Source organism: Podarcis erhardii, assembly GCF_964252035.2.
Source record: "Podarcis erhardii genome assembly, chromosome: 17".
NCBI classification, from domain to species: domain Eukaryota; kingdom Metazoa; phylum Chordata; class Lepidosauria; order Squamata; family Lacertidae; genus Podarcis; species Podarcis erhardii.
This window is the reverse complement of record NC_138515.1, coordinates 11264741-11274110: the sequence shown is the minus strand read 5'-3', so window position 1 is coordinate 11274110 and position 9370 is coordinate 11264741. Positions and strand designations below refer to the sequence as shown.

Here is a 9370-nt window from a genome sequence, read left to right as displayed (position 1 = left end):
CATTGTATTTCGTATTTAAATTTTATTGGAAAGATTAAATGTACAATTGCTGCTGTGCTATCTACAGAAAGCAGGAACCATACAGAAGGATTGGTGGCAGAGTCGTCTGCTGTTGCCCTTCTTCAAAGGGTTTGCCGAAAGAGGGTAACTGGCCGGAAGACGCAAGACTGTTCAGGATTGCTTGAAAACAATGCAGGTTAGAGGAGATGTTGGTTGGGTGGTGAGCCTAGTGCCTAGCGCTCTGAGGTGGAAAAGGTTCATTGTTGGCCAGTTGAAAATAAGCTCCCGATCTTTAAATACCTCTTGCAAATACTGAAACATTGAGTATGAGCTTGGTGTATTGTCCGCAGTATTCCCATACATCCTATGTATGTGTACAAACATGAGGTAGGCTTGGTTAAGAATATTCCTTAAGGGAGGGAAGGATGGGGGGGGGGGAGAGAAAAACAAGGAGCATCAGCCTTAGACAAACTGAGAAAAGGAAACCTCAGATACCAGTACTACCGTATTTTTCGCTCTATAGGATGCACTTTTCCCCCTCCGAAAATGAAGGGGAAATGTGTGTGCATCCTATGGAGTGAATCCAGGCTCCTTGGCTTCAGTGATAGCAACACAAAGCCTCTGAAGCGCAGAGAGAGAGCTCCCTCCGCACTCTGGAGGCTTTGCGTTGCTCTCGCTGAAGCCTGGAGAGTGAGAGGGGTCGGTGCGAACTGACCCCTCTCGCTCTCCAGGCTTTGCAGCACCTCTTCAGCGAAGTGAAGCCTGGAGAGCAAGAGGGATTGGTGTGCACCGACCCCTCTTGCTCTCCAGGCTTCAGGCGGCTATCCGCAAGCCTTCGGAGCGTGGCAGGAACTCCCGCTGTGCTCCTAAGGCTTGCGGATAGCTGCCTGAAGCGGGAGGAGAAATGGAAGGGGCTCTGTTTCTCCTACCGCTTTGCTGAAGGGGCGCTGAGCAGAGAGGACGAGAATGTTTTTTTCCCTGTTCTCCCCCTCCTATGGTTGAGTGCGTCCTATAGAGTGAAAAATACGGTATTTTGGTACCTCTGGAACAAAGGACAACGTCATTCAAAGATGTGACCAACATTCCCCTCCTGAAGGCCAGGAGGAGACCAGATGGGGCGCTTCAGATGCTGCCGGCTGCAACTCCCAGCAGCCCGGACCACTCGCCAGGCAGGAGAAGCGGGTGCGAATTGCAGCCCAGTTTCCATTGATTTAAGGGGGGAGGACTTCCAAATAAATGCGCTCACCAAGAAAATACCATTGGACGCAGTGAAAAATACTTCCAGGCAGACATGTTTAAAGATTGGGGTGCCCAACTTGGCGCGGGGGGGGGGAAGAAGGGTGTGTGTGTGAAATAGCACAAACATATTTTTATACAATTTGCATAAAATATTTCCTTTTGATATGTACAGTTAGGTTTCACAGAAGAAGGAACTTCAACTTCTCGTGGGCTACTTGGTTTGGTAATCCTGGTTTTTCTTCCAGCAGGTGCATATTGCAATCTAAGCATATCTACAAACAAAATATTTAAAGAATATGAGCTGTATGACATGCACAGTATTTTTTTAAAAAGTTGTAAGAGTACCAAATACTGAAGCTCTTTCTATGCATTTTTATTGTATTAATTTCTGTTGATGGAAAAGTGGCTGTTTTTTAAGTTGCAGAACACTTTGAGGCAGAATGGAATGGTGGAGGATTATCCATCACTTATTTAACCATGTTCGTAAATGCGGCACATTAAATGTTTTATATTTATATAAAATAACAAATAAACTAAATATCAATGTATGTAATTTTTATTTCTTAATTATATTTAGTGGTAGTATGGCTGTATTGTTTTTTGTAACATAAAATCATTCAATAAAAATTATTTATTAAATTGGCGGAAATGACTGGCAGAATCCGAGACCAGGGAGAAGAGTTGGTGGAAGAAGATTGGAAGAAATTTAAAGACTATTTACTGAAACATTGTAAAATTATTGAATGTTAAAATGATGTTGGAACGAAACGAAGTGGTCTTAGCAATAATGTTAAAAGGGATATGTAAAAAGGGATTGATATTAGATGAAAATTCGAAATTATAATATGTGAAGACAAAGAATTAAGAGAAAATAGAGAGGGTATGGATTTGCTGAATTAAATATCTGAATTGGAATACAAAAAAAGGGAGGTGTGAGGAAGTCATGAAAATAAGTAAATGAACTGTAAGATATAGAAAGAGGGATTTGTTTTTTTAAAAAACTATTTTTGTTTTTCTTAGTGTTTGTATTTTTTGTGTTTTTCTTTTTATCATTTTTGTAACCTTTTCTTTGTGGAAACTTTAATAAATATTACTTTAAAAAAAATATTTATTAAAAAATAAATAAATAATATTTTATATTTATATACAAAAGAGAACAGTCAGGCATGTCCATGTCTTCAATAGCCACTTAAAAGAACTGTAGTTCAATCATGTTTTTTATTCTGACCAGGTTGTTGTTGTTTTTGGTATCCCACCCACCTGACTGGGCTGCCCCAGCCACTCTGGGCAGCTTCCAACATTTCTATGCAAAGATCTTTGCATACAATTTTGGCCTTATTTCAAACACACTTCTTGCCTCAGACCAAGACCAGCAAAACTCCAGTTTTAGCACCGCGAGTCTCAGAAGCAAAATAAAAAATTGGGAGAGGGGTCTGTGGGAGATGCAGAGCACATAGGCTAGAATGTAGCATTCACTACAACAGATGGCAAAGGTTTGCGCTAAAGACTAAACATTCACAAGTAATGAATTATACAATTTTGCAGTTTGGTAATGATTACAAATCTTATCCAAGAGCATTTCTTACCTAAAAAATGGATTCTTTAAATCAAGGACATTGCCTGACTTAAAGCCCGTTTCATCCACTACAGCAACAATTTGGATGTCATAACTCTGCCTGTTGCATAAAAAAGAAATTTTGTTAAAAAACTAAAATCATGTCCATAACAAGTTTCGACGTTTCTGAATTAATACTAATACTCTCTTTTGCTTGTGTTTTTTCATGCATAATAAGGATTGAAAGCACTAACTTGTAAGTTGATCAACTGAACACAGGTGAATCAAAGCTTTACCCCATGAAAAAGTATTTAAAAGAGATGACATTGAGCACTGCTAGACTCCAACTAGTAAGTTTCAGTCACACGCCAGCAAATCCAGCCCAATTAAAGTTGATTTGATACACTTGCACAATGTGCCCGCTTCCCCACAAATAGGACGCCCTCAGATGATGATGATGATGATGATGATGATAATAATAATAATAATAATAATAATAATAATAATAATAATAATAATACCCTGCCCATCTGGCAGGGTTTCCCCAGCCACTCTGGGTGGCTTCCAACACAATATTAAAATAAAGTAATGCATCAAACATTAAAAGCTTCCCTAAACAGGGCTGCCTTCAGATGTCTGGTGGTAGTTGTTCTCTTTGACATCTGATGGGAGGGCGTTCCACAGGGTGGGTGCCACTACCAAAAAGGCCCTCTGCCTGGTTCCCTGTAACCTCACTTCTCGCAGCAAGGCCAGAAGGCCCTCAGAGATGGACCTAAGTGTCAGGGCTGAACGATGCAGGTGGAGACGCTCCTTCAGGTATACTGGACCAAGGCCATTTAGGGCTTTCAAGGTCAGCACCAACACTTTGAATTCTGCCCGGAAAGGTACTGGGAGCCAATGTAGGTCTTTCAGGAACAGTGTTATATGGTCCGAGTCACCAGTCACCAGTCTACCTGCCGCATTCTGGATTAGTTGTAGTTTCCGGGTCACCTTCCAAGGTAGCCCCACGTAGAGCGCATTGCAGTGGTCCAAACGGGAGATAACTAGAGCATGCACCACTCTGGCGAGACAGTCTGCGGGCAGGGAGGGTCTCATCCTGCATACCAGATGGAGCTGATAAACAGCTGCCTTGGACACAGAATTGACCTGTGCCTCCATGCACAGCTGTGAGTCCAAAACGACTCCCAGGGTGTGCACCTGGTCCTTCAGGGGCACAGTTACCCCATTCAGGACCAGGGAGTCCTCCACACCAGCCCACCTCCTGTCCCCCAAGAACAGTGCTTCTGTCTTGTCAGGATTCAACCTCAATCTGTTAGCCGCCATCCATCCTCCAAGGAAAGGGACAAGAAAAAAACAACTGTGTGAAGTCAAATTGTCTAACCTCCCCATAAACAAATTAGGATGAGTGCTCAACAAACCATTTGGGGGGTTTTTTTGGGGGGGGGGGAACCACACAGTTTAGCAATGGGGGCTTGCAATAAAAGTGTGTGGTGGTTTTTTGTTGCCCTACAGCAATAATAATAACAACAACAACAGGGTGTGTGTGTGAAGTGGGGCACCTCACCATCCTTAGTATTCAAACCATAGCATGACAAGCATATTCACAATGCTATCATCATTCATTTTACTACCTTTGAATTGATTCTGGGAGTTTTGTGGTAATTGGCTGTATCACTGTTTCTTTACAATGTGGCCTTAAGTAGCATTTAACTTACCATTCTGGAAAATAAAAAGTGGAACATGGATTTTTTAGTCCTGCCCCCACCCCACCCCCTCCATTTTTCTAGAATATCACACTGTTGGGCTCTGCATTTTCTCTCTCTCTCTCTCTCTCTCTCCCATTATTATGTTTTGGTCTTTCAAGAGTTGGAAACCAGGCCCTGCCTATGAGCCTCAGACTGAGATGTTGTGGAAATGACAACCCTATCAAGGATCCGGGAAATTTTGTTTTCTCGTATTTTGTTTTGGACGAAACACAGGCCAAAAGGCCTGCTAGTTTTTCTCTTAATCTGTGGAGCCCGTGTGCTCTTTTCCTCTGGATCAGGTTTGCAGGCAGCAGCGAGGCAGCCAAGAAGCCTGGCCTTTAATGAAGGCTTTGGCAACTGCATTTCATTGCTATAGAGACGGTGTTGTAAACAAGTGGGATTACAATAGCAATTGTGGCATGGTGCGATGGAAAACGCTGCCGCTGCTTCTCTCAACTCTGCAAGTAATTGATATACTTCACCTTTGAAGAGCAGGTATTGTAATATGAGCGAGAGGACTTCTTTACAGGAAAGCTATTAACCAGAAAACGGAAAAGTCACGTGTGGGGCACTTGCTGTCGATACAAATGAAGTATTTTGATCGCAACACTGGCGCCTCTGATTTGGGCACTCTGCCTCTGAAGAAGCTTGTGAAAATAAAAAGGCGAGAATGCTTTGCTTCCCATTGCAGACGGACATTTCTAAGAAGATGATAGCGCCGTTTCATACTGTATTGTAAGTGCCCTGCGGTGCCCATTCTGGGCACAAAGGGGAGGGGAAATTGACTGAGATGCACACACATGCAAACTAGCTATGTTGCATGCGCAAGGGTTGCCATGGCATTAAGACCCAGCTGTATCCTACCTTTCTGAGTCGCAGGCTCCCCAAAGCCCTATGAAGAAGCAGGAGGAGACCTATCAGGGAGCAGTTTTGTATTCTCAATTGCTCATTTTGCATATGTCCTTTACCTGCTCTAGGCTAAACCCATGACCTTTTCTGGGTTCTGTGGGAAATTTCCTTCCATTTGGGGCATTGGATCTGCAAGGAGAAGCTGCTAGAGTCTACACATCACAACGCCATGGTGGGAAGGGTTGGGCTTTAGAAAGCCTTATGAGGAACAGTGGAAGGAAGAATTGATGCTTTTGAATTATGGAGCTGGAGGAGACTCTTGAGAGTCCCATGGACTGCAAGAAGATCAAACCTCTCCATTCTTAAGGAAATCAGCCCTGAGTGCTGAGACTCCAATACTTTGGCCACTTCATGAGAAGAGAAGACTCCCTGGAAAAGACCCTGATGTTGGGAAAGATGGAGGGCACAAGAAGAAGGGGATGACAGAGGACGAGATGGTTGGACAGTGTTCTTGAAGCTACGAACATGAGTTTGACCAAACTGCGGGAGGCAGTGGAAGACAGAAGTGCCTGACGTGCTCTGGTCCATGGGGTCACGAAGAGTCGGACACGACTAAACAACAACAATAAGCCTGGAAAAGAGGAGATATCTCAAGGGATGTCACATGGAAGACGGAACAAGCTTGTTTCCTCCTGCTCTGGAGCGTGGGACTCAAACCAATAGCTTCAAGTTGTACAAGAAAGAAGACTCAGACTCAACATCAAGAAGAACTTTCTAACAGTAAGAGCTGTTTGGCAGTGGAAGAGACTTCCTTCCTTGGAGGCCTTTAAACAGAGGTTGGGTGGCCCTCTGTCATGGATGCTTCAGCTCAGATTCCTGCATCACAGGGGGTTAAACTAGAAGACCCTTGTAGTCACTTCCAACTCTGCAGTTCCATGATTCTAACAAAAAATATTAAATTTGACTATTCAGTCTTAAACAAGACCCAGCAGGTGAATGTTGTTATGTGCAGTGCATTTCTGCAGGTAATTCAGTGACTGGGCTGAGGACACCTTTTCCGCCACAGCCCAATTGGCCAAGCTTCTTCCTGGTGACTTTGCCATGTTGAAGGTGACAGGAAGTAACCAAGATTATCCCATGAGGAATAATTAAAGTGCCTGCAGACTGTGAAGAATAGTTGGATGGAATAGGAAAGTAAAAAAAAAAAATCTGGGAAATGATATATAATGAGATGAAAAAGATGTTGAAATATACATTTTTTAAAAAACCAGAAGCATTCTTACTTGGTATTATAAATGAGGATAATAATAGAGAGGATGTTAAATTGTTTTTATATGCAACAACAGCGGCAAGAGTATTGTTGGCCCAGAAATGGAAGCAAGAAGAAACACTGACAAAAGAAGAATGGCAGACAAAATCAATGGACTGTGCAGAATTGGACAAAATGATAGGAAGGATTCGAAATCTGCGGGACCAGAGATTTACAGAAGATTGGAAGAAGCATATGAATTATTTGAAGAGCAACTGTAATCAACAAATTACGCTAGTAGGACTACAAGAAGTTTTGTAAGGAGAAATACCGTATTTTTTGCTCTATAAGACTCACTTTTTCTCTCCTAAAAAGTAAGGGGAAATGTGTCTGGGTCTTATGGAGCGAATGCAGGCTGCGCAGCTATCCCAGAAGCCAGAACAGCAAGAGGGATCGCTGCTTTTGTGGCGCAGCGATCCCTCTTGTTGGTCTGGCTTCTGAGATTCAGAATATTTTTTTTCTTGTTTTCCTCTTCCAAAAACTAGGTGCGTCTTATGGTCTGGTGCATCTTATAGAGCGAAAAATACGGTATATGAAATATTGCAAAGAAGAGAAAGAAGAGAGATATTAGTTATGTGATTTAAATGTAATAGTGAAGGTAAGAAATGTAAATTAAGTGAAAAGATTGGAAAATTTTCAGATGTGATTGATGGAAGTAAAAAAAAAATTGTATAAGATATAAAAGTATGTTTAATAATTGTTGTAAATGATGTGTTAAAAAACATATATATATATATATATATAGGAATATAGAAAGAACTCCTGACGCAAGGACTTCTGATAGAGGACACTCAAGCCTGAGAGGGAGTCATGCTGATTGCTCTAAGATTCCCCTGCCCCCTCTCTTTTAATCTGCATTAACTCCAGCTTCTCATCTCATTTCTAGACAGTTACCGTAATTTTCGCTCTATAAGATGCACCAGACCACAAGATGCACCTAGTTTTTGGAAGAGGAAAACAAGAAAAAAAATATTCTGAATCTCAGAAGCCAGAACAGCAAGAGGGATTGCTGCGCAGTGAAAGCAGTGAGCCCTCTTGCTGTTCTGGCTTCTGGGATAGCTGCGCAGCCTGCATTCGCTCCATAAGATGCACACACATTTCCCCTTACTTTTTAGGAGGGAAAAAGTGAGTCTTATAGAGCAAAAAATACAGTATATTTTGCCCAGGTGTGTCATTCTGCAGAGGAAATACCACAGGAACCCTGAGAATCCTCTTTTCCAATATCCACCTAGTACACATGTTTAGGCTGGTGACCTGTAAACAGAGCAGTCTTAAAACAGGGATCAGAAATTGACCTCCCTGCTTTAATCCTGCTCTCAAGTACCAACAACGAATGCTAAAAGCCACCAAGGATTTATCATCAGCTGAAAAATAGGAGGTCACAGCATTTCATATACATTCACCCCTTTGCACAGCAAGCCTGAGACTGGGCAGATGTGTATGTTACTCTGAGGAGTGTTTATTGCCTATTTAAAATCATTACATTGAAGCTGCTTCAAAGAAAAGGAAATCTTGCTCTTGCTCATTATATTCCCTACAGCACAAATCAATATTGCTGTGCTAAATTTAGGAGCAAGTACATTGCTAATAGCAGCAAAACATCAGATCTCTGAAGGAAATTCACTTGGCACAACTGCTAAGACTGACCATTTTTTATGTTGTCTTTGCGATACTTGAACATACAAATGGATTTTCGGCACTGTGGTTTGAGATGCAAAGCATATTTTCTATTGTGGCTTCTGTTCGTTAACACAAATCTGCAGATGTTTCACATAATTAATTTTTAGTAATCTTCTCCCACATAAGCGCTTCGGAAACACTTTCACCAGCAAAGTGATTTGCCTGTGCTTTGCTGCTTACCGTTTATTTGCCACAAACAGGACTTTTCCTGAAAGAGTTTCCCCTTCTTTGGCAAAGAGAGGAGTTTGGAGAAGGCAGCGGACTTGATACCAGTGAGTCAGAGGCTCCGTAGGGGCAGTCGAGAGCCAAACAGTCACCCTTGAAAGAAGAAATCCAGTAAATACGCAAACATTTATTTATGCCTTGAATTTTGATCTGAAGATCACAGGGCCGTTAGCAACACGAAAGCACAAAATGAGAACACAAAGTACATAATAAAATGGAAACAGAAATAAACCAATCGCCCCTACCTCCCACAAGCCCCTTTAAAAGGCCATAGGTATTTTACTCATTTATTAAATTTGCATCAAGAAGGCAGACCTAGTACATCTGCAAAACAGCTTCAGAGAAGACCAAGACAAAGGTGCTCACATCACAAATTCTTGGTCCATGAACATAGCAGCTTCTCTTCATGGATGGAGAGATGCACTCAGAGAAGGCTGTGGAAAAAACCCTTTTAGGAGCGCATCTCTCTTCTGTGCACAAAGCAAAAAGTTTAAGGATTCAAGCCAATTTTATTCTCCCTGGCTTCTGCAAACTTCAGCTGAATCTGGTTTTATTCAACCCCTAGGATGTTCATGTGTTTTACTGCTTCTGCTGTTTTAATTTAAACTGCACTGCCCCCCCCCCATTTTTGACACATTGTTTTAATTATTTTAATTGGTGGCCACACTGAGAGCCTATGGCTGAAAGGCAGGATGTAATTTAAAAACCCAAAAGGCCAGTCTTATGCATTGCAGTTCTGACTACATGATATGGGCAGGGTTGAAAAAA

At 42.0% G+C, this 9370-nt stretch overlaps 1 protein-coding gene across 4 annotated transcripts in view; it reads right to left on the bottom strand.

The window, feature by feature from the left end:
* Window positions 1-910: 910 nt before the first annotated feature.
* LOC309332263 (histone-arginine methyltransferase CARM1-like) overlaps window positions 911-9370 on the bottom strand; it is a gene marked incomplete at its 3' end in the record, with an annotated part of 57480 nt that continues 49020 nt past the window's right edge. For 2 of the 4 annotated variants that reach the window (XM_081845320.1, XM_081845322.1), the window contains exons 11-12: window positions 8558-8695; window positions 2822-2915 (exon numbers count right to left, since the gene is read on the bottom strand). In XM_081845320.1, the coding sequence (XP_081701446.1) occupies window positions 2822-2915; window positions 8558-8695 (232 nt within the window). Of the gene's footprint in view, window positions 1512-2821; window positions 2916-8557; window positions 8696-9370 lie in introns of those variants that run through there. The other 2 variants (XM_081845319.1, XM_081845321.1) reach the window with 2 other exon arrangements.